Source organism: Kogia breviceps, chromosome 8 (genome assembly GCF_026419965.1).
Source record: "Kogia breviceps isolate mKogBre1 chromosome 8, mKogBre1 haplotype 1, whole genome shotgun sequence".
Taxonomy (NCBI): domain Eukaryota; kingdom Metazoa; phylum Chordata; class Mammalia; order Artiodactyla; family Physeteridae; genus Kogia; species Kogia breviceps.
In genome coordinates this window covers 13,334,887-13,361,015 of record NC_081317.1, presented here as the reverse complement: position 1 = coordinate 13,361,015, position 26,129 = coordinate 13,334,887, and the positions used below count along the sequence as shown (strand labels likewise).

General features: G+C 38.0%; 1 protein-coding gene across 1 annotated transcript; it reads right to left on the bottom strand.

Moving 5' to 3' along the window:
* Positions 1-740: 740 nt before the first annotated feature.
* On the bottom strand, positions 741-26,127 carry RAB14 (RAB14, member RAS oncogene family). Its single transcript, XM_059073164.2, has 8 exons — positions 25,705-26,127; positions 16,572-16,630; positions 15,402-15,455; positions 13,738-13,915; positions 8,512-8,578; positions 5,004-5,091; positions 4,631-4,661; positions 741-3,632 (listed from the first exon to the last, which is right to left on the bottom strand). The coding sequence occupies exons 2-8, from the start codon at positions 16,621-16,623 to the stop codon at positions 3,455-3,457; spliced, it is 648 nt and encodes a 215-aa protein (XP_058929147.1). The 5' UTR covers positions 16,624-16,630; positions 25,705-26,127; the 3' UTR covers positions 741-3,454.
* Between the last annotated feature and the right edge of the window lie 2 nt (positions 26,128-26,129).

Below are 26,129 nucleotides of genomic sequence, written 5' to 3'. Positions count from 1 at the left end.
ATGAAAATGGCATAAAATTTATTAACGCACATTAAGTTCTAGAAAACATCTACTTCCAAAATAAAACTGATTTGGTAGTTATAGTCTTTGTTTCATTTTCACAAGTCTTAGTAATATGCTTAAAATCCTGGCCTATCCACAATTACTGAAATCCTTCAAGGACACAGTTTCCTGGTCTGTCCATGTGTTGAATGAGGGTAAAATATTTTCTTCCTAAACTGCCACATGAACCCTCTCTATATTCCCACATGAACAGGAATCATTTGGTCTTCTGTTAAGGGGAGTGAATTGAGCCACACATTTATAAGAAAAGAGAACACTTAAAACGTGTGGGGGCTTCCCTGGTGGCGCAGTCGTTGGGAGTCCGCCTGCCGATGCAGGGGACGCGGGTTCGTGCCCCGGTCCGGGAAGATCCCACATGCCGTGGAGCGGTTGGGCCCGTGAGCCATGGCCGCTGAGCCTGCGCGTCCGGAGCCTGTGCTCCGCGACGGGAGAGGCCACAACAGTGAGAGGCCCGCGTACCACCAAAAAAAAAAAAAAAAACGTGTGGGCAAAAAAGTTCTCAAAACTAGTCTTCTGGAATTAGAGGTGAGGTAATTAACGTGTAAAGCCAAACAAACAGCCGGTTCCAAAAGACATCTTTCCAAAGAAACTTTACCTCTACCTAGTGTTATGAAAACACCACCAACGCCCCCCACGGCCGACAAAAAAAAAAAAAAAAAAAAAAAAAAAAATCAAAGTTCCTGCATCAAACACTTTATTGTCCATGAAAAATACTTGAACATCATACTGGAACGTCTAACGCAGAGAGTACTGAGCACCAATTACTAATCAGGAGGGCCGCCTCAAAGGCGCAAGGGCAACGAGTAACCCAGAAAAGCAGGTGACCACACAAGTAGTCAGCTCTCCGTGGATTAAAACTTAAAAGAATTTCACATTCTCTCCAAAGTGTACTTGCCCAGCATCTGGCACACAGATATTACAATATGACAATTTGCTTCTCTATTTTTGAGCACCCGTTTATTATAGGGGATTACACATGCAAATCACAGAATTTGGCCCCAAGTACAGTCAAGGGAGAACACTATCAGCCACCAAATGTGACCTCACACTGAAAAAGGTTGAAAAACACTGCAAGTATGATCTGAACACAAGGATAAGACTATAGCTCAATTACTGGGTGATGTGGATTTATACACTACTTATGCAGACTTTTCTTTTTAAACAAAAAGGACAATTCTGAAATAAAAACTGGCAACTTATGCCAGATAACTGTTTGCCTGAAGAAAATATGAAATCCTGTTATAATTCAGAAAATAATGCAAACAATTTTAATCTAGATACAGGTACTTTATTTACAAATATTTAGATTAATAGCATTTTGTTACATCAAAGGAAGAGTACAGCAGTCTGAATAACTCCTGTCACAAAAACAATTAAGACCCACTGTAACTAACTTTGGGAAATCAGGGTACTGCACCGAAACAAGCCGCAGTCTTTAGTTTGTGATTGCTACCTTATATCCCAATGGGTGGTTTGTTTGTTTTGTTTTTGTAAATATATACACACACCAGCAGGTCATGGTCCCTGGGCAAGTCCCTTGTGATGCAACAGTGTAAGCAAAATGGATCACTGTTAAGTCTTTAACAGAATACACTGATCTACTCCAGGTACCTTGTTTTTTAAAAAGTTAATAAACAAAGAAAGGTGAGTCCACAAATTAACCAAATCCTATTTTCTGCACATTCCAGTTTTGGCTTTTATTTAACACTGACTATACAATACTCCGGTACTACCACATGTTTACAACCCAGAAAGCTGTATTTTTTTACCTTAGTGTCTATAAATAGGGATTTTAAAATGTGTATTTTTAAACACAACAGTTGAGCTGAGAGTGCACTGTATATAATACACTGAGGTTCACCTATCCTACCTACTTCAAGTAACTTCTCAGTTCCCAGACTGAACCATAAACTCAATTAGAAATCAATCAACAGAAGTAAAGAACTTGGTAAAACATGTTTGTTTTCTAAAGAAATAAAAGATTGTTTCCCTTGCAATACAGTATTCTGTCAGTGGCCAAACCATCTAGTGCAAAGTAATAACTTACTTTGTATCAGCACAAATACTGGAACACCGTTAGAAACACTTTCCCCTTTACAAAACAATTTATGCCAACATGACATAAAACAGCCCCTCATACTAAGAACACAGGGGATATCTTAGATTATTTCACTGTAGTGTTAAAAATGCACAATTTAAAATCCCTTAACAGCAGACCTGCAGTTCTGGCTGTCTGGTTCAGAATCTCACCATTCCAGGAAGATACAGGTATAAAAGCTTAAAATGTGCAATAATAAACCCAGCCTTTTTTCTTTTTCTATATAGTAAGGCAAGAAATGCAGCCTGTAATGCAAAACGTTTACAAAAAGAAAAAAGCAGGTTAGCAGATTATTGATTGCACAAGAACAGTTAAGGAAATCAGCAGGTAAGCCACGGTGCAAAGATGAAACAGAATCTACTAGTGTTAATCCTCTCACGCCAGGAGCTCCTTCCAGCATAATGTCCCCAAACGCCGCCAGCACCAAAGAGTGGAGCCAGTATATCCTGTGAACTGCAGTTGTGTCTATTTCCTTATGTGAAATGGAAGGGAGTAACATAGTCACATATAGGTCATACTGTACAAACTGGTATTTTATACTGTTCCAATGCCAGTAATCAATTTATTTTCTTCATTAAAATAATATACACAGAATGTATTGTTAGTTCGGTTCCTTCAAATTTTATACATATTTACTTTCTGCTAAAGAGAAAAAGATAAAATGGTGTAAAAAAAAAGGATAAAGCTATTAATTAATAAGCACAAGAGAAAAGATAAATGGATATTTTCCCTGTGCAAGGCTAAGACAGAAGCAAACCGCCTCAAGAAAAATGCCACCCACACAACAGGGAATTTATCCAACAAAAACAAAAGGCTTTAAAGGACCCCTTCTCTATCATCAGAAGTCATTTCACAGCAATAAACTTATGGTTTATAACAGACATACCTGAACAGGTAAAAATGGGAAGAAAGGCTTACGATATCATCAAATTAAACCGTACAATGAGACAAAGCCTTGCCAAAAAGAGGGAGGGGTAAAACTCAAGTCCAGCATCAGTGCTCAGTTTAAATCATGTATTGGTGACATACCTATCACGAGGACAATCAATGGGGGAAAAAAGTCTAGATTTACCATGCAGAAGAGATTGATTACTCTACTTGCCTTTGATAACCTGATTACATCTAGTTGTTTAGCAGTTTAGTATTGTGTTAAACTGTTTTTACAACAGAGTGGTTTTTTCTTTTTAATTAAACCCAGTAAGATGTACAGAAGACAATGAGGCAGTAAGTAAAAAGTACTGCTTCCAACAGACAGAGGTGAAAGGTCAAATGAGAGCCACGGCAAAGAGGTCACTAGCAGCCACAGCCTTCTCTCTGGGGTTGGGGTTCACTGGTTAGCCGGCCTCCCTGTGGGGCTGAAGGTTTGTGTTGTACGCCAGACTCGGCAGCATTCAGATCCAAGCTTCCATCCTGAATGTTCTGATAGATTTTCTTGGCAGCCTCAAGGAAAGCATCTTCTACGTTCTCTCCCCTAAGAGGCAATCGACAACTTTACTGGCGAGCCACAGCTTTCTACGACAGACAGAACATTATACACTGACCTTCTGCTAACCTTTAGTCAACTGGTATGATGTCTTCAACTCAGCCACTATCATCTAATAAGGGACTGACTACCAGAAGGCTGAGCTGAGAGAACAACATGGGAAAGCATTTTCTGTGCAAAGCATATAAACAATACTAACAGCTCTTTCTAGAAACCCTATTTGAAACTATGTGCTCTAATCATTAAAATGCTATATATTAATATATAACAATAATTAAGACAGGCTATTATAATGGGTATTCCAAACAGAAATGAAGAGGTCTCCAAACATATGCAGAACAGTATTCCAGGATTTGTATGGTCTGATTAGCCAAGCATGAACTGTACTGTTCTTATCATGCTTAGCCATGTTCACACTTGAGTTCATCTCCCTTAGGACTAGCAGTACAGATGAGGCTAAACAAAAAGGGGCTAGCTTCTCACCACTGCAGGGAATTTTTGGCTTAATAAATGAAGAACTATGACAGCAGTCCTGGGGTTCAATAATGAACATGGAATAACAATTAGAAAATGTTAATTATGCTTCTGATTATTCTTAGACATTGAATATTTCCTTAAGTCATGCTTTTTACTATAAGAAGAAGCATTAAATCAACAGGTTGACCAACCTTGAGTCCAAGATGCCAAATTCAACCTTGGTTGTAAAAGTCAAACACTTCTGAAATGTTAACACAATTTCATTTATTAACCTGGCTTACCAACGGGTATAAGCAAGGTATAATATTTTAGGGAAAGTAACAAAAAACATTATTTTGAAATGTGAAACAGGAAGCAAAGGGATGTTTGCTGTTTTCCCTGCCATAAGCATTACACATTTATATATTATACATTACATGTATATACATTATACATTTTTAAATATATGGTTCTACTTTGAGAAATTTGAATGTAATTAAAAATGATCTACTAATTTTAGCCATACTTACGTTTTTGCACTTGCTTCAAGGAACAATAAGCCTAAAAATAAAATTTAGACTATGAAGGATATTTCGAATTAACTTTCACAAGGACACTCTCTTCAGTAACATCTGAATAAAAGTTTCCCCACAGCTTTCAGTACTCCTATAGTATTTTATGAAAGACTGAGTTTGAGATGGAGGGAATCTTTACATTTGTCATTAAATAACTCTACTGCCCTCAAATAGAAACACATTTTGTTATTTCCTCATTCTTAGATTTGAACAGTTTGCATTTTTAAAAAATTGTCAAATAATCTGCATTGTCAAAATCCCACCTATCCCTAGAAATTCTCCCATGTGTGACCCCAAAAAGCCATTAAAAGTCTTAAAAGAAACCCACCATTTTCTTCAGCAAACTGTTTGGCTTCTTCATATGTAACATCTCTCTGTGCCTCCAAATCTGCTTTATTTCCTATGAGAATTATTACCTAGTTTGTGACCAAAAGAAAGACATCTTAAAACAAAAGAAACCATTTAAATCAAACATGAAAATTCTGAAATCTAAAAATCTTGAAGAAAAAACAAGTGGGTCTAAAAAGGAAATGAAATACTAGCAATTAATTATCCATCAGACAGAACTACAGAATCATGAAGTAGTATTACTATGAAGAGGGATGTCAGCAATTACCTAGGCCAGGGGTTGACAAACTTTCTGTGAAGGGCAAAAAGTATATATTTCAGGTTTGTGGTTGCTTTGCCTATACTTCTGACTTTTTTTTTTTTTTTTAAACAACACTATAAGCACGTAAAAACCAGCCTCAGCTCTCAAGCCATTTAAAAACAAAACAGTGGTGTTTTTGTGTGCCTGAAACACATCTGGTCTAGGCCAAAGATAATGATTTATCTGAGTAAGACTACTAAGGGTCCATGGACAAGCTCCAGGGTATCTGTGAATATACTGAAATTAAGCACAAAATGCTGTAAACAAGGACATTCCCTGGAAGAGAAGGTCTGTGGCTTTCATCAGATTTTCAAAAGTTCCTGGGACCCTCAAAAAACTTTACAACTACTAGTTCAACTTCTCAGGCTGCAAGTAAGGAAATTAATACTCAAATAAGGACTTGTCAAAGGTCACTCAGTGAGTCAGTGGTAAGTAGAAGTCAGGTAGAAAACCCAAACTGTGACCATCAAATACTGTCCTCCCCTACACTATCCATAGGCTGGACTAAGTTTGTAGCAACTGATAACAAATAACTGTGTATCCATGATAGAGAACAATGGGGGTGGGAGGACGTATATGCAGTGGGTTCAAATTCAAGGCAAAATATTATACACCTATATCCACTGTGGAATCATTTATACCAGTGAAGTTAGGCTGAGGTTAAAGGCTGCTCTGAAAAGCTCTAAGAAAAACGCGTGCAGCCTTGGAAAACAGGGCTTCGGCCTTTACTGGAATGAGCCAGGGGATAAACTGTCTCTACCGATGTATTTTTTGACACCACTGGCAACTCCCCCCATCCCCACTTTTCCCCTTCAGAACAGATGTGGTAATCCAGATACAGATACTTTAGAAATGGACGGTTTCAACTAAAAGGGACTTCCACCATTAACTTTTTTTCATGTGAAATTTCAGGCCCCGCTGTCCTACTTTTAAAAAATGCTGTTCGTGAAGTATAACCATTTTGACCTAATGTAAACCTTCAGCAAGTGAGCAGTCTTCAATCAGTGTGGACAAGTGCCCACTGAGGAGAGAAAGAAGTTTTCATATATAGTCCGCTAGTCTTCTAAAGAATAAGGCAATAACACTTAAAAAAGGAAATCAATTTTTCAAACAAATATCAAAGTTGGTCAAGTCACGATGGCTTAGTACTACAGGGCCATTACAACACAGGTGCTCAAAGCAAGAAATGCCTGCTTAATGGAAACACTCCTGCTCTCCATTCCTTAAGAATTTCCAAAATGCTTCCCATCATCATGAAAGGGGAGGCATAAAGTGGCAGGCTACCAAGACAGAGGTACAAAATATACCACCAACAAAATGAGAAAGTATTTAACTTCCACAAAGAAATCAAAGGCAATGTTACAGAAAATGTAACGTTTGCACTGGACCTTAAGAGATTTTCTTTTTTCTAAAAATCCAGTAAGATTTTAAGACCCATAAATGAGGCAGGAAGGACACGGCTAATATTTTTATTACACTCCTCTAAGGACCCTGTACAATAAGTTGTTTTCTTGCTGTTTTTAATATTTTACCAATACCTGAACATAACTATAGAACCACAAAAGCTTACAGAAGAGGGGTCCTATACACCCTTCACCAAGCTTCCCCAATAGTAGCATCTTACATACTTACTGTACACTCTCAAAACGAGGAAAACTGACATTGGTACAATCTAGAGTCCTTACTCAGATTTCACCAGTTTTACAGGTTCTGGAGTGTGTATAGTTCTATGCAATTTTATTGCAGGTATAGATTTGTGTCATCACCATCAGGATACAGAACTGTTCCATCACTTCAAAGAAACTGCTTTGTGCTGCCCTCTTTATAGTCAACTCACACTAACACTTTTCACCCCCATGCTAACCCCTGACAACCACAAATCTATTCTCCATCTCAATAATTTTGTCTTTTTAGAATGTTTTATATAAATGGAATCATACAGTATGTCATCTTTTGAGACTGACTTTTTTTCATTCAGCACAATGCCCAAGATCTATCTAATGCGCTGCATTTATCTACAGTTCATTCCTTTGTATGGCTGGGGAGTATTCCATAGTATGGACGTACCAGATTGTTTCACCATTTACCTGTTAATGGCCATCTACGTTGTTTCCAGTTTTTGGTTATTGCAAATAAAGCTGCTGATGAACATTCATCTATAGATTTGTATGTATACCTACAGAGGGTTTAATGTGATAATGGAAAGTTCCAGACACAGTCCCTGGCATAACAGGCAAACCATGTTAACTCACTATCAATATAATTAAATTGCTGTTCCCTGATGAAAGCCAATCTTACCGCTGATTACATATTTACTAAACCAGGCCACTGCCAGGTGCTGGGGTACAAAGCTAAGTGAGACACAGGCCTTACTCTCAAAAAGCTCAGAGTCAGTCACAGATCTGCGCTTTTCCTCACTTGTTCCTGGAATACCCTCAACAGAATCTACTGAAACCTTTTTACCCCTCAAGTCCCAGCTCAAACAACGCCTCCTCTGTAAAGCTAGTTTCTCCAGATGGCACTGCTCATACTGGGTCCTTACCACCACCACCAAGTACTACACCAGTAACTCTTATTTCTAACCCATATTCCACTCTGCTTTTCAGTATAGTTATCTGTATACCCACAGGTAATCTCCCTGCTAGACTATAACCTTTTATGGGCTAAGGACCCACATTCATTTTTGTACATTGCAGAGTCTATAGCATGGTGGCTATGAAAACCTCAATAAATAAATATCTTCTCAGATTGGCTAATTTTTTAACGCATGCAGAACTCTTTTTATTTTTAATAGAAATTTTATTGAGACTTACATGCATTTGTAAGAAATACAGAGATTCCCTAGTACATTTTGCCTAGTTTCCTCTAATGGTAACATTTTATGAAACTAATGCAGATTAAAGTGATAGTTTCAGATTTCAGAGTCTCCACTTGACATGAGATCACCACCCCACTCATAACTTTCATTTTTTTTTAAGCCACAAACATGAACAAAAACCAAGTATAAGATGCAAAACCTGGCATAATCCATATTTGAAATGAATGTTTTTTCTTCAATTAATTTCAGAATAAAGATTCTCTCACTCTTAGTACCCAAATACAAAAAAAGCCCACTTAGCAAATGGCTTTCCTTTCTGGGTCAACTTAGATCTTAAGTTTTCTGTATAATAGATGTCATTTAACTTACAGTATTTGGATTGGTGAGATTCCTTGCATCTGTCAACCAGCTGCTTAAGTGATTATATGTACTTCTTCTGCAAAAATTAAAGTTTACATTTGTGACTGCCACAGATGCCATTTCAACAGAAAAAAAGAAACTTCAACAAATATTTTAAATATACACTTTAATCAACAGATCCCAAAGAAGTATTTTTGATTTGACTAGATTGTTACACTAAAGTACGACTGTGGAATGCAAACATACACTTTTCAAAAATCTAGGAAAACCTATTATTTTTAAATAAATAACTCAATAGCCAGCAGCTTCGCTAATTACTTACAGGTCAGAAGTAAATTTTTTACATTTAAGAGAACATCCATAAACAGACCAATAAGCAAACAAGGAACTTTAAAAAACTGATGGAAAACAATTCTAAACTCAGAGTTTTAAAAATTGGCTTTAAAAAGACATTTAATACATTTGACTGGAAACTGAAGTCCCCAGGTATATCAGACAGTGAGTTTATCCTAACTCTGTACTCTTATTTACCAGCAGCTAAATCATTTGGGGATTCAGACTGCCTTATTTCTCCATTTTCTCTAACCCAAGAGTTTAAAAACTCATAGGCTCCTTTGCACTAGCCAAGTAAGATCTAAGATAACAAACAAATCGAAATAATTTACAATAATATACAGAGTATACACTATTTCTATTAATTAGACTTTACCAAAAAGGTCAAAATTTTTTAAAATTTTGTAGGTTAAGAATATTTCTGACTTCTAAGACTCACAGAACATTAATCTATCTTACTCATTTATCAGGTGAGGAAACAGAAGCCCATAAAGATTTTAATGATTTCAGAGCCGGGTGTAGAGCCCTGTACACACACTGTGTCCTTGAAGTGTTTCGAGTTCAGCCTTGTGAATATATTCCATGATCTCCAGCTGCCAGGGCTCACATAAAATCTGATATTCCAAACATTTAACCCTTTCCCAGTGAGAACTGAAAAGAATTCCTTACTCAGACTCTTTTCTGTGCTGTATTACATTATACACAAATCACCACCTAAATGTCAAATAAAAAGTCACATTAAAACTTTTTTCCCAATGCTTTAAAATTTTCTAAGCAAACAATGGTCAAATATAATTTTTAAAAAGCACAAGCCTTGGGACTTCCCTGGTGGCGGAGTGGTTTTAATAATCTGCCTGCCAATGCAGGGGACACGTGTTCGAGCCCTGGTCCGGGAAGATCCCACATGCTGCAGAGCAACTAAGCCTGTGCGCCACAACTACTGGGCCCACATGCCACAACTACTGAAGCCCACGTGCCTAGAGCCTGTGCTCCACAACAAGAGAAGCCACCGCAATGAGAAGCCTGTGTGCTGCAACTAAGAGTAGCCCCTGCTTGCCGCAACTAGAGAAAGCCCGTGCGCAGCAACAAACACCCAACGCAGCCAAAAATAAATAAATAAATTTTTTTAAAAACAAGCACAAGCCTTATCACTCTTTAATACTTGTAATACCAGCATACCTTGCTTTTACCCAACACATCTATCTTGCTTTGTGCACAAAACCTTACACAAGTCCAAAAATATTTATACTGATTTAGATCAATTTTAAAATGTCAAAGCTGGCAGCAAGAGTGAATTATAAACTGCCCACACTTTGGTAAACAGAAAAATCTAAACATCCTTTGTAAGTAGTATCAAGATCACGTAAACTGAATTATTTACATGTACATAACTTCTGCTAATGCTTTTGGTAACTGTCTCATTACTAATTTAAAATTCACCAACATACTTTCAAATCTATAGATATAATATCTCTATATATATTGACCCAAATATGCATTAACTGGTTACTACTGCTTAAAAAAAAAAAAAAAGGTGCTAAAAGATCCCTAAATTTGGTGTGATGTTAGATATATCAAACAATTGATATAGCCAAACAAACTACCATGATAAACTATGATGTCAATTTAGGCAAGTACCCTGTGACAATCAAGAGTTAATGATAATGGACTTGCCTGGTGGCGCAGTGGTTAAGAATGTGCCTGCCAACTAAGGGAACACGGGTTCAAGCCCTGGTCTGGGAAGATCCCACATGCCACAGAGCAACTAAGCTCGTGTGCCGCAACTACTGGGCCTGTGCTCTAGAGCCCGTGAGCCACAACTACTGAGCCCATGTGCTACAACTACTGAGCCCATGTGCTGCAACTACTGAAGCCCACGCGCCTAGAGCCCGTGCTCTACCACGAGAAGCCACGGCAATGAGCACACCTGCACACTGCAATGAAGAGTAGCCCCCGCTCACCGCAACTAGAGAAAGCCCGCCTGCAGCAACGAACACCCAATGCAGCCAAAAATAAATAAATAAATTTTTAAAAAAGTGTTAATGCTAAGAATAAAAAGTATTACTAAAGCAGACTTCGTGTGTGTGTGTGTGTGTGTGTGTGTGGTACACAGGCCTCTCACTGTTGTGGCCTCTCTTGCTGCGGAGCACTGGCTCCAGACGCACAAGCTCAGCAGCCATGGTTCACGGGCCCAGCCGCTCCACGGCATGTGGGATCTTCCCGGACCAGGGCACGAACCCACGTCCCCTGCATCAACAGGCGGATTCTCAACCACTGCGCCACCAGGGAAGCCTGCAGAGACTTTTAAGTTTGCAAAATGTCAGTGATTAATAATTGAAAAAAAAAGGGAAGAAAAATCAGTGTCATAGCTGCCACATCAATGTTGCTATGAAGTATCACTTTACCAAGAAAAAGTACCCGTCTAAAACTTGAAGTACTATTTTTTTTTCAGTAACGGTTTTATTGGGATATAACAAACATCACAAAGCTCATCCTGTTAAAGTATACAATGTAGTGGTTTTTAATATATTCATAAATTTGTGGCATGATCATCACTCTAATTCTGTAACATTTCATCACTCCTAAAAAGAAACTCTGTACCCACTAGCACTTACTCCTCATCTCCTGGCAATCTACTTTCTGTCTTTATGAATTGGCCTATTCCAGGTATTTCATATAAATGGAATCATACAACATGTGACTGTATGTGTCTGGCTTTTTTCACTTAAAATGTTTTCTAGGTTCATCCACTTTATAGTATGTATCAATGTTTCTTTCCTTTTAATGGCTGAATTATATTCCACTATATGGATATACCACATTTGTTTATCCATTTGTCAGATGATGGGCATTTGGGCTGTTTCCAGCAAAGTACTTTTGATGACTTGAATAGACACAAATTTTCTCAAAAGTAGTTACTATGCTTAAAAGGTATGTTTAAAAGCAAAATATAGACACATATCAAATGATCTTAAACTTATACAATCTTCTACCGTTGACTGTATCTCAATAGGCTGGAATTTAAAAAAGAACACATACAAAAAGCAAAACAAACTACAACACTATTGATAGATTCACTTAAGCACACATCACCATATTTAAATTTTATTAATAATGAATGCAGGGCTTCCCTGGTGGCACAGTGGTTAAGAATCCTCTTGCCAACACAGAGGACACAGGTTCAAGCCCTGGTCTGGGAAGATACCCTGTGCACCACAACTACTGAAGCCCATGCGCCTAGAGCCCATGCTCTGCAAAAACAGAAGCCACCACGAAGAGAAGCCTGCACACTGCAATGAAAAGTAGCCCCAGCTCGCCACAACTAGAGAAAGTCCACGAGCAGCAATGAAGACCCAACACAGCCAAAAATAAATAAATACATTTTTTAAAATAATAATAATGAATGCAGTTTTCAATTATGCAAAGTCTTCAGGAAGGCATCCCTCATAAAAGGATGTCTGTACAGATGGCCAGGTTCTTTAACAGTCTTCCCATAAAACTATTTACCAATTGTCTGGCTCTAGTGAAGAGCATTAAGGCTGTTTCACTCTGTTTTGCCCTGAGACCACCCAATTCTAGAATTTAGTAAAAGTTCAAGCAGTATAATTATAATCATCCACTATTTTTATTCTAAGGCAGCATTTTCCAAAGGGTGTTCCTCATTAAAATAACCTTAGAAAACACCAAATTAAACAAACTTAAAGAGTTCCTTTACTACAGAACTTCTCAAGGTCCTATAATATGCTATGTGACTCTTCAAGAGGAAACAGTGTAAAGCATTTCCCAAAAGGAAATAACTTGAAAGTCTATCACTTGGTCCCAATCACCAATTCCTACCCCCCCAAAAAAGTGAGGCAAGAGTCACACTGATTTAGACTGGCACTTTGCATTAACAGGAAAGGTGATCCAGTTCATTTTCTAGCTTACAGTAGATAAACAGCACAGAGTTTAATGAAGTGGCACAGTATTCCAAAGTCAAACATTTAGGATCCAGTCTTGTTAGTCTGTATCAATTGCTTTGAGTTTCCAGAAACAGAGTTGAAATAAATTTAATCTTGCTACATGAAGTATCATGAGCTACTTCAATCCATTTTAGGACAAAAAAGAATTTAAGTAAACAAATAATAAAATACTTCAGATGCAAGTATGAGAACTTTTTATAATCTACCATGGTGGGTTAGCAAAACTACTTAATTCCTTGCTTGACCTTATTTTGAAAAGGTGTGGGGACTTCCCTGGTGGTGCAGTGGTTAAGAATCCACCTGCCAATGCAGGGGACACGGATTCGATCCCTGGTCCGGGAAGACCCACATGCCGCAGAGCAACTAAGCCCGTGCGCCACAACTACTGAGCCTGCACTCTAGAGCCTGCAAGCCACAAGTACTGAAGCCCGCACGCCTAGAGCCCGTGCTCCCCAAGAAGATAAGCCTCTGCAATGAGAAGCCCGCACACCGCAACGAAGAGTAGCCCCTGCTCGCCGCAATTAGAGAAAGCCCGTGCACAGCAACGAAGACCCAATGCAGCCAGAAATAAATAACTAGAGGCTGAATAGAGTAACTCCTCAAGATCTGCTTGCTTTTTCTACTGAAGTGAAAATATGTGGTGTAAAATATTATTTCACCTCAAATAATTCAACTGATACTGCTTTTCAGAACAGTATTCTTTCACTCACTCCACCAGCATCTCCTGAAGGTTTTCTTCAGTAATACTCACTTTCAGAAAGGGAAATCAACATGTATTACACACAGCAATTTAGAGAAAAATCCATAAAACCCTAATAAGCTCATTTACAGACACACAATTACAAACTATAGAATGCCTAAATCAATAAAAAAGAAACCGCACTGCCTAAAATAGATTTCTTTTTTCAAGTATAAATGTTGAAAATTATTAATCTCTTACCTAGTGATATCATACACCATAAGTGCTCCCGCAGCTCCTCTGTAGTAGCTTCGTGTGACAGCCCTAAACCTCTCCTGTCCTGCTGTATCCCAAATCTGCAGTTTGATTTTTTGGCCACTAACTTCAATTATTCTTGTACCAAATTCAACACCAATTGTATGAGGACAGTCAGCCATAACTGTTAGGGAGGAAAAGAAATATAAGATTCCAACTTGCAGAAATCTTCAAATTAAGACCAGTGGGAAAATAATCCACTAGTAAATCAAATGACTTATTAATGCTTGTCGGCTATAAACAGACTAAAGCTTGCACTAAAAAAAAAAAAAAAAAAAAAAAATTAGCAAAAACCTAAAAGTAAGGAGTCACAGAGATGTGATTGGAACAAGGGTCAGCAAACTTCTGTAAAGAACCAAATAATAAGACTTCCCTGGAAGTCCACTGGTTAAGACTCTGTGCTTCCACTGCAGGGGGTGAGGGTTCGATCCCTGGTCGGAGAAGATCCTACGTGCCAGGGAAAATCCCTCATGCCGCGCTGTGCGGCCAGAAAAAAAAAAGAACCAAATAATAAATATTTTTAAGTTCTGTAGGCCAAAAAAATCTGTCACAAGGACTGCATTCTGCTGAAGCACAAGAGCAGCCACAGACAATACATAAAAAAATGGGCATGGTTGCATTCCAATAAAACTTTATTTCTAAAAACAGCCAGTGACTGGATTTGGCCCACAGGTTACTGTTTGCTGACCTTTGGACTAAAAGAATCTGCTAATGAAAAATAAAGATTTTAATAAACTTCATAATACCAACATTACACTATTTAGCCTTCTGACAATTCTTACATATAACAAATCAATCAATGGTTTTAGGACTCTAGTTTTTGGTCAAACAAGTATCTTGTAAAATGTTATCAATATCTCAAAGAAAGTCCCCATGTTTAATATATATTTATAATTATATATGGTCAAGTTATATATGTCTAATCCAATAGAACAATTTTATTAGTCCTTTCCTTATAATTAGTCCACTGAAAACCTGAACCCACTATTATTCTCTTCTATAGTAAACACAGACTGCTGGACATTTCATAAAATGTTACATACATTAAGCCAAAAAATGCCATAGAAATGATTTCAACTACTGGAAACAATTTCAACTATATTTAGCCTATCGGTTACATAAAATAAAATGCCCCCTTCCCCTACCACCCAAGATAGAGTAGCACACTTTGAATCTTAATCAACCAGTCATGAATGTAGAAAGAATTCCACCTTAAATATTTCCAATCTATTATTATTTAGTTATGAGCAAATTTCCCCCAATAAGATAATTTCTATAATAGAAAGTCAGAGAATAAAAAAAGATTACTTAAATTTGACACTGTAATTTTTTTTTATAGTATACATTTTAAAAATATAAGTTTATATCATCAAAAAAATCTAAACAAGTCAATCAAGTTATTTATGGCATAAAAAGTCAACACTCTATACATACAGGTATATTTCATTTTGTCTGCACCTATTAAAAAAATCACTTCCTAAAGACAAAAGTGCATATATAGGGAAAGTTATATTTAATTGCATAGAGTACACTGAAAATGACACTTTTTAAAAGGTAGGAAAGTGACAATAAAGAATTTACTAATGTTTTATCTTACATATTGAACTTACACTTTTTTTCTGTAAATTGATGAAGTAAGCAAGATTTTCCTACTCCCATGTCCCCTGTTTGAAAAAGAAAGTTTCAAGTGGTAATTATATTTCTCAATTTTATACTCTTATAATTTTATACTCTTCAATGATTGCTATCCCCCTTTTACCATATCACATCACAAACTTCTGGGGCACTTAAAAAAGTTTTATTTCCATAATTTATAATGAGTTCAAAAGATCCTAAAGGTCAGTTTTCACTGTGATATATAAATTGACTATTCCCAACCTTCACCAGTGACAGAATTTGGTTATGAATTATGTTAATAAATAGACACCAGCTAGCAAAAGCTTTTTAACAGAGAAACATAGTATTTTTTACTTGGAACTATTTCAACTTTTTTTTTTTTTTCCCTTAACCCATGCAAAATAGCCAAAAACTCCTAGGAGTGACCAAAAGGGCAGCATATAACAAATAGAAATAGTAAGTTTTGGAAGCTTGATTCACTAGATCCCATCTTATCTCGTATTTCATGTAGAATTCCACAAAAGAATGTACACCACATGAAAATCATAACAGAAGAGATATCATCTCTAACTGTACTAACAGTAATTTAACCTTTGATGAAGGAAGCATTACAATACAGTCACATAAGCTCAACATTAAACCAAACTGTTCTAATATGAATTAACAGAATAATTTGTATAATTTCAACTGTGCTCTTAAAACTGTATCTGGATAAACAGCATTGTCTTAATTTGAGCTAAATCTCAAAACTTATTAAGAGAAAAACCACCATTATATTTTTTACGTATCTTACACAATTACTCTAAATCTTTATCAACTGTTGGAATCCACAAGGCTCTGAGAGCTTTCATGATATTTCTGGAATGTATCAGCACTCCTATGAAGTTAATATCATTCCCAGTATTAACAAACTTCCAGGTAGCCCTCAAGAAAAACCAACATCACTTCAAAGGTACCCAGCTTTGTACTACAGAAGTATCCAGGGTCACAAAGCAAAAGGTACATCATTGGTACAAAAATAAACCTTATCAAAGGAGCTTTAATTTTGCAGTGAGAAAGAAAATCCTTCACTTCTTCTGGAGTACTACTTTAAGTATTAGCATATAAATATTTCGCATTTTAACCTTCTCTGGAGAACAAGAGTATAAGTTAAATAAACTTACCAATAATAATATATTTAAAGATGTAAGAGTAGTTGTATGGTGCAGTTGCCATTGTGGCACTAAAAACAAAGAAAACCGTGTTACTTCAGAAAAAAAGTATACACAAGTCACCCAAGCTGTGTATCCTTTAAAGATATATAAAATAAAGCACAGTGATTATAAACAAAATGTTGGTTACAATATCAGAGCAAAACTGCATTTCCCAAAATGATCAAATGCACAAATTCACTTAGATGAACATGCTTTAACATTCTCATGTATTATGCCCAGAAATATAAGTATATAAAAACAATTCCAATATTTCACTTTAGGAAATACCCAATAAGAAATGCTACTCTGAAAAATTTCAAGCAAGAAAATCTTTATAAGTTTAAGTTAAATAGTATCATCATTATAAATAGTCCTCCTCCCCTATTAAGGTCCCCATCCCTGTTAACTGATCAAGTGAATACTGATGACATATTTGTTTGGAACTCTTTTATTTTACAATAGAATGTTATAAAAAGTAACCACCAACTTATAAACACAAAATAACCTTTTTACTCTACCTGAAATTATCAATTAGCATAGCATCCAAAGAAAGAGTAATCATATTATTTCTAAACCAAATAAATGTCAGAATTAGAACCACATGAAACTGCCGTTCTTATAGATTTTTTTAAAAGTCCATTATTGACAATTTCATATAGCTCAACCTAATATAGGATTTGAAGATTAACAATGTACCAAATGCCTGCTATATATTATTCTAGGAGCTAAGAGAAACAATGGCATATTGTGGTTGTAAAATTTGGAACTTTGTTTATTAGAAGATATTCTTAAAGATCACAGCCCATTTCTTACCCTCAGAGAAGACTTAACCTGAAAAATTCTAATTTCTCTTCTACTTTTAATAACTTAAAAAAACCTATCCAATTTATTCAAACAAATGCCTTGAATGTGTCAGACACTATGCTAGGTGCTAGAGAAATAAGAGGTGAATTCTAATACTGGTAATAACTTAACTATCAATTTTATTCCCCAATAAAACTGAAAGAAAAAATTTATTCTCAAAGCAATTTTCAGGGAATTCCCTGGTGGTCCAGTGGTTAGGACTGCACACTTTCACTGCCAAGGGTCAGGATTCAATCCCTGGTTGGGGAACTAAGATCCCACAAGCCACACGGTGTAGCCAAAAAGCAATTTTCAGCTTAAGATAAAAATTCTTTATAAATATGAAGGTTTATTTTAAAAAAAATTTATTTCTAGTATTTTTTTAATCTGGATTTTACTGTTTTGGCCAACTGTTGCATACACAAGACAGACATTTAATATGATTGGGGAAACTCATTTACTGAAATTAACACCTTACTGTATGTCATATTTCAAATAAAATTTCTAAGTAACGAATAAAATTTAACCTGTAGAAAAAGTACATTTTTAGAATAAGTGAATTATTGTTACCAGGGAAGAGGAAGTTGTCAATTACAGTAAATTATTAGATAATCATTTCACACATTGTTGTCTTCCCACTTAGCAGTATGAACTACATTCAACAAAAGTGGGACATGATGTAACACATTTATAATCATTCACATCACAGAAAACTCCCTTAACCAGTTCTTTCAGGAAAAACTTTCTAGTTAAAGTAACTCTGATTCTGAACATCATACTAATTTGATTCCCTTTTTCCAGAAACAAGAATGAACTTGGTCCTGAGGCTCAAACTGGTCTGTATTATTTACTACATCTCTGAACCAGATCCTAAGGACAAGGAAAAAAATAATCTCTCACAATAAAAATGATATTTAAAGGTTATTAATTTCTTCTTGGGCTGAATTTCTCTCAGGTTCTTCTCATCTAATTCATTTTTAACTCCTCTTTTTTTTTTTTTTGGTGGTACGCGGGCCTCTCACTGTTGTGGCCTCTCCCGTTGCGGAGCGCAGGCTCCGGACGCGCAGGCTCAGTGACCATGGCTCACGGGCCCAGCCGCTCTGCGGCATGTGGGATCTTCCCGGACCAGGGCACGAACCCGCGTCCCCTGCATCGGCAGGCGGATTCTCAACCACTGCGCCACCAGGGAAGCCCTTAACTCTTCTTTTGACTTCTTTTTCCCTATTCAAACTTGGGGGAAGGTAATTAGTCACCTTTAAGTTACTGTTGCTCTCAAGCTCTCCCTCTTCTGATTTTCCTATTTCTTTTCTCTCTTCTAACTGAACATTGTAGCTGTACATACTTTGCTTCCCTTCATTTTATGTTAAAACTATGGCCTCTAACAATCCCAGTTTCTACTTGAAATGCTCTAAAGGCTAATTATGAAATTATAAACCAATTCTAGTTGTACTAATTTGTGTACGTGCTAATTATCACACAAGCATTAATTAATTAAATATCTACTGAGATGACTAATTCTGAATTTTTTTTACTTTCCAAGCATTAATTAGTATAAATTATTTCCAAATAGAAGAGAATGATCCCTATTTCAGACTGAATACTAGCACCCTGTCTCCACCTCACTACACAATTTTCTGGTCAAGTTTCTTAAAAATTACAATAAAAATCCTAAAAGCAGAGTTAAAGGAGAACTACTCAAACTTATTAATTTCAGTGGATAGGAAAGCAAAAAATATCTAGCACTGTCGCCACTAACACAAGTCCTCTTTTTATTATTCTAAGGTAAGATACTAGTTAGGTTTAAATAGACTCCTATAGTTTATTGTTAGCGTTCACTCAAAACCACGTATTTGCAGTAGAACCATGTTCAAGTGGCACCTCTTAACTATTAATTATGCTTAATACTGCTTTAACTAAGGATTTCTCAACCTCATTTCTTGAACATGAAACATACCAATGTAAGGTGAGGGATATATTTTTAACTAGCTTTGGAAGGGAGAAAAAAGATTTTCCCCTATTACTTAAGTGTGCTGCTTTACTTTGAGAACTCAAAAAGTGAAAAGAAAAAAAAAAAGTGGTATTGGGAGAGTAAGAAATGTTGGTCAAGTTCAAACACGGAAAACATGAGTCCACTCAACACTACAATTGCCACTAATTTTAAAATCTTGGTAACATCCTGTAATTTGTGCACAGCAGATGTGTGACTGGTGTGATTAAAACGCACCTTCTTACATGTTTTACAAAAATCATTTGAATAAAATTCACATAAATAAGATCTCCTTTAACACCTTTTTCTTAAAGACAAGAAGCAGACAAGTCATTAAATATGTGATGAACAATTTGTAAACTAATAACAAACACAACTGTTATAGTTACCATTTATTGGGCACTTAACATATGCCAAGGCAATGTGCTGAATACTTTACATGCCATTTCATTTAATCCTCACTACTACCTTTATATAAAATGGTGACTATTATCCTCATTTCAGAGGTAAGACTCAACAGGTAAGTAATACGCTCACGTCACAGAGCTAAGTGGTCAAGTCTATACTGAACCTACAACTGCTCTGACTGCAGAAAACCCTCTCTTAATCACTATATTATTTGGCCTCCTCCACAGCTGAGATGCACCATAAAACCCTACAGCGGTACTTTGGGACACAAATCTTTCTCAGTTCACTCACTTGGTTCTAACTTAATATTCTGAATAGGCGTTATTAAATAACTACATTCAGAGGATGCACTATGATCAGGATTTGTAGCTATAGATAAGTGATAATACTAGTAACAACGATTCATATTATATCTACTTACAAAAAAGTTTCTGAAGGGAACTAACATTTGTTGAGAGTAAACCATGTGAGGATGTGCACTACTTTTCCCTATATTGTCTTGTGTAATTCTTACTCAAGTCTTATAACTCTGCAGAGTCATTACCATTATGTCCACATAAAAACTGAAGGAATTGAGGTTTGGGGAAATTCACTGATTTGGTTGGTTTACAAAGTTAGCAAATAGCAGAGTTGGAACCTGAACCCAAATCTGACTCCAAAGAACATGATTTTCTCTATCTAAAGTAGCTCATTAAAAACATATATGTAGGTTGATAAAATAAAAGCAAAAAATCAAAATCAGAGCAAGATGGAGGTTAAATTAATACTCAAAGTTAAGGTAATAGTTTTACTATCAGTCCATGTAAAATTTAGTCCTAAACTTCCTGGTTGTCAAGAAGAATGTTTACTAAATGCATATTAAACACTAATAATTATTCTGTGGCCCCATTTAAATATTAACTTTGCCTAATGATGCTGTAACAAAGGATTTCTCAACCTCATCTCGTGAACATGAAACATATACCACTGTTAAGGTGAGAAATATATTTTAAATGGGGTATGCTATTCAATGAAACTGTGCAGTGTGCTTTTTTTCACTTAACAGTATCATGGATATATTTCCAGGCCAATACATATAGATCTAAATGGTTACTAAATGCACATTAAACACTAATCATTGTTGGGCCAAAATAGTATCACAGTCTCCATAAACTGAATCAGACCCCTTTCCAAATAAAACTATACATATAAATGACTAGTTCTGAAATGTGCAGATACAGATGTGAAGGTAGGCACTTTCATATACTCTGCTTGTGGGAATCTGAAGTGTCACAATATTTGGGGGAAGTAATCAGTATATTTTAATACCTTAAAAACAACCTAAATCACCCTTTGGCCAAGAAACCCACTTAGAAGTAGTCTACAGGGCTTCCCTGTTGGTGCAGTGGTTAAGAATCTGCCTGCCAATGCAAGGGACACAGGTTCGAGCCCTGGCCCGGGAAGATCCCACATGCCATGGAGCAACTAAGCCCATGCACCACAACTACTGAGCCTGAGCTCTAGAACCCGCAAGCCACAGCTACTGAGCCCACATGCCACAACTACTGAAGCTTGCTTGTCTAGAGTCCGTGCTCCACAAGAGAAGCCACGACTATGAGAAGCCTGTACACTGCAACTAGAGAAAGCCCACGCACAGCAAAGAAGACCCAACACAGCCAAAAATAAAATTAAATAAATAAATTTATTTTTAAAAAAGAAGTCGTCTACAGAAACAAAAGCATCAGTCCATAATTTACAGGTGCAAGTGAATTTAATGCACCATTTTTATAGCAAAAAACTGGAAACAATCTACACACTCATCAACAGAGAAATGACTAAAGTACATCTGTACTATGAAATAATATAAAGCTGGTTTAAAAACCATTTAGATATAAGTATTAACCTGGAAATACATCCATGATTTTAAGTGAAAAAGAGCATGCTACAGAGTTTTATGATAGCATATCCCATTGTTAAACACATACACACTCAATCCTGTATGCATACACTATGGAAGGATACACACCAAGCTGTGAAAAATTAATACACAGATTGAGAGAGAAAAAAGGGGAAAATTATTAACTTTCTTTATATATCCCTGTGAGGACACTATAAGTATGTACTATATTCATTAGCAATATTCTAAAATATTAAAAGTAGAGGAAAAAAAAGACAAATATTTTTAAGCATTTTATATATAATTCTAATACAAAACAAGAACAAACAAAAAATCCCAGTCATAATACTTTCCAACATTACTTCCACATTTACCAATAATATGGGGAACATCATATGAAATGACTCGTGATTAGACTCAAAAAACAAACAGGAGAATTCCCTGGCAGTCTAGTTAATGGTTAGGACTCTGTGCCTTCACAGTCGAGAGCCCAGGTTCAATCCCTAGTTGGGGTACTAAGATCCCACAAGCCCCGGGGCGCAGACAAAAAAACAAAACCAAACACACAAACAGAAAACACCCCAATAATGGAGGGTATTTTTTCATTTTCTTATGGTTTGACTCCTTGCTGTGTTAACTTATGCACTTGTCTGACTAATCCTTTCACAACTGTTACACAGCTATTTTATTCCACTCTTAGAACATAAGATGTTACTGTGTAATTTTTACGTAACTGATTCAAGACAACACAGGAAAAAAGCAACCCTCTGAATAAAAATATTCCAGGTGATTTAAATTCTTATCCTTATTGTTAAAATTAAGTGGCTTTTTTTTACATGAAAAACATTGTTAAAAACACCTGAGCCAGGATAAACTGCGTTTGTGATTCCAATATAAAAAAATTTTTAAATTATCTACTAGGCACAAAGCCTTATGCTAGGCTTTGACAATAATTATATATATATATATATATATACACACACACACACACACACACACACACATATATATATATATATATATATATATGGTCCCTCGCTTCACGGAACTCAAGAAGAGAAGCATTTTGGTGTGCTTATAAGCCCACTAAAGTGGAATGCTACTTGATTTGTCAGTTAAGTGGACACAAAACTTTGGGAGTTAATCTACTAAACTAATCTAATCAAAATGTATGTTCAATTTCCTTTCCTCAACACTAATGCAACCTCTGAAAATAACCCGCTCATTTCTGAGACGCACTTTAAAAATCACCTCACTTTTGACAACATATTTAAAGTCACTTTTATATAAATTAATAATGCGATAAGAAAAAAACAGATTTCTCTTGTATCAGGAGAAAGACAAAATTTTCCACCTAACTATGATAGCATGCTATGAATAGGAAATAAAGTACTTTACTATTGTACCTCTGTGTCCACAGAAGGAAAGTACTTGGGAGGAAAAACTAAAACCCTGCACTTACCGTTAAGAGTTAAAAGGATTAGCAATAAGTGAAAAATTTACTGATGAAATGATGTCTCAGATTTCCTTCAAAATAATTTGGTAGATGGAAAAGAATCTAAAAAAGAGTGGATATATGTATATATGATTCACTTCGCTGTACAGAGGAAACTAACACAACACTGTAAATCAACTATACCCCAATAAAAATCAAAACAACAACAACAAAAAACAACAACAAAAATAATTTGGTGGAGAGGTACAGGTGTATATAGATGAAAGGAGACTGATCACTGATGACACTGGCTGATGGGTATATGAAGGCTCAATATACTACTCTACTTCGTATATGTTTAAAATTGTCTAGAAAAAATAGTTTCTTAAAATAATAGTATCTTTGATACCTCTATATGTGCATTGCTGACTCCCGGCATGCCCAGCATTTTTAATCACATTAAAATGTTTCAAGCTTTTTTAAGAAAATGAAACATCTCTCAATAGCCCTAGTTTTAAAATATCCTATTTGCCTTAACCCAAAGTTTCCTCTAATTGTACAATCTCTTACTGAGATTATGCAAAGATATTTAACACTGATAATAATCAGTTGTAAAAACACTCCACATTCTGTTGCACAGCTGAAGTACGCAACAACTATAAAGTGTAACATGAAATATAAAAAACAAAATCTTTTTAAAATGTACCTTTAATTCCAAGAAATTTTTTAGGTTATTAATATCTAAAGGTTTTATTTCTTTACAATAAGTGCCATTGACTGAGTGCCTATTATATGCCAGCTACTTTATAAGCAATCTCTAATTCTAAAAACTAATTCATTTTACAGATAAGGAAACCAGCTCAGAGAGGAGATATACCCATGGTCATATACTACTAAAGGGAGAGCTAAGATTAAGGCCCAGGTCTAACTCTACAGCTCTCTAAAGCCATGCTCCTCTCAGTCAACAAATATTAAACACCCACTATATGCCTGGCACTGTTAGAGACAACGGGGCACTAACCATATTCCAAGCAATGTGCTACGGGTTTTAAACCCCATTTAATCTTCGCAACAACTCTAAATTGTAGGTACAGTTATCCCGTGAACAGATAAGGACACTTAGTCTGAGAAGTTAAGTAACTTGCTTAAGGTCATTTAACTAGGAAGTAGCAGTAAGGGCGTGGGAACCCTCCAAACTCCTAACCACTGCATGTCTCAAAAGCATGACCAAGTAAATGGGTGTTAAGCAGAAATCTGAAGAAACGTTTGGGGAAGTCTTGCGGGGTGGGCGAGTGGGAGTTGGGTTATTGCAAGGTCAAATTTGTCCTCGATAACCACCCTTAAATAAAAGGCAGTTGTGACAGTAATGGAACCGAGCGGTAAACTTTCCAAGAGTCCAAATCTGGACTCTGACACTTGCTGTGGGACCACCAGGAAAGCATCTGCTCTCTGCGAACCCCAGCTTCTCCTTCACATATAAAATGGAAATCTTGCCATCTCTCCTCTGGGGTGGTGAGAATGAGGACTAGCAGTGTAGTGGCGACACGACGGACTCTGGGCTCTAAAGCAGTAATCAGCTGTTACCCAAATGCAAACATAGCAAAAAAAGAATTAAGCTGTAGCTACATTTTAAATGGTCCTGTCTGTAACCCTGGCCTAACCCGAGTTTGCCTGTACCATCGTTAACCAGCCACCTCACAGCTTCAAGCCTCAGTTTCCTCACTTGGGAGATGGAGACACTCTACTTACCCCTCAGGGCCCCGTGAAGCAAGAGAAACCTGTGGGAAGACACCTAAATCCGTGTCTGGCACACGGTAAAGTGCAAACCACCGAAACACGCTTCTTCCGCCTTCTTTCCTTAAATTCTAGAAAGGCCAAAACTTTTTGCCTTCGTTATTTCTAGATGCTACCTAGCATCGGGGTCTTAGAGAATGTCACATAACCTTACAGGGCTTCACCCAAACCAGAACCTCGGACGCCCAGACCCCTGCCCAGCCCGAGTCCAAGAAAGCCTACCCACGTCGACAAGGACGCCGGAGACGGTCCAAGAGGCCCGCGGGGCTGCGGGCTGCTGCCTTTTGTGGTCGGGGCCGGATGCGGCCTATGGGCCGGGGAACGCCACGTCCGGGGCTCGTGAGCTGCAGAGCGGCGCGGCCCGCGTGGACAAACCCGGCGGGGGAGGTCGGCGGCCGCCGAGAGCGGCGGCAAGGAGACGGGGCCCGCGGGAGGTGCGAGTCGGCCCAGGCCGGCTGAGGAGGCGGGGAAGGCGAGGCCGAACACACCCTTGCCCACGCCGCGCCCCGGAGCCCTCGACTGGGCGAGGAGGACCGGAGCTTCAGCGGGCGCCGCGTGGCGACACCCTCGCCCTCTCATGGGACTCCTGTCAGGCCGCCGCGGCGCCCACCGCCGACCCCGGGCTCGCTGCGGCCTGACACGGCCCGCCCTGCAACGCCCCTCGCCCGCGCCCCGGGCCCGCCGTCGTCCCCACCCCGGCCCGGAGAGAGCCCGGCGAGGAGGGCCCGGCCCCCCGGACACTGCGGAAGGCCTGGCTTACCTGGGGGGGTGCTGGTGGCTGGGCAGCTTTCCGGGAGTGAAGGGGGCGTCAGGACGAGGAAGAGGAGGGCGGGAGCAGCAGGAGAGGGGCGGGGGCGGTCGGCCGAGGCGCCGGCAAGCAGCAGGCAGGCCGAGAACGTGCAGACGCACTCGCAGTAGTGCCGGTGGCAGCGGCGACGCTCCTGCGGATCCCTCAGGGTCTTCCTCGGGCACGTCCAAGATGGCGGCGCTCCCTGCACAGGGTTTCCTGTCACCCTCGCAATGGGCCGGACCACAAAAGAAGGGGGGAGGAGGATGCGCACGCAGCTGGAGAAGCCCGGAAGAGTGTGGCCGTGGCCCGGCCCGCTGGCCACGCCCCTTCCTCAGTCCTCCCCTCTGGACTCGTCGCGACGCCGCCGAACCCGCCCCTCTGGTCCTCGCGCCCGA

What these genes read in the sequence shown, in the direction of transcription:
- RAB14 (XM_059073164.2), bottom strand. Translation starts at nt 16,623, where the DNA reads ATGGCAACTGCACCATACAACTACTCTTACATCTTTAAATATATTATT. An exon ending in TCAATTTACAGAAAAAAAGT is followed by an intron (nt 13,916 to 15,401) that starts GTAAGTTCAATA and finishes CCTCCCTAACAG; the next exon opens with TTATGGCTGACTGTCCTCAT. An exon ending in ATCTCACCAATCCAAATACT is followed by an intron (nt 5,092 to 8,511) that starts GTAAGTTAAATG and finishes GTCACAAACTAG; the next exon opens with GTAATAATTCTCATAGGAAA.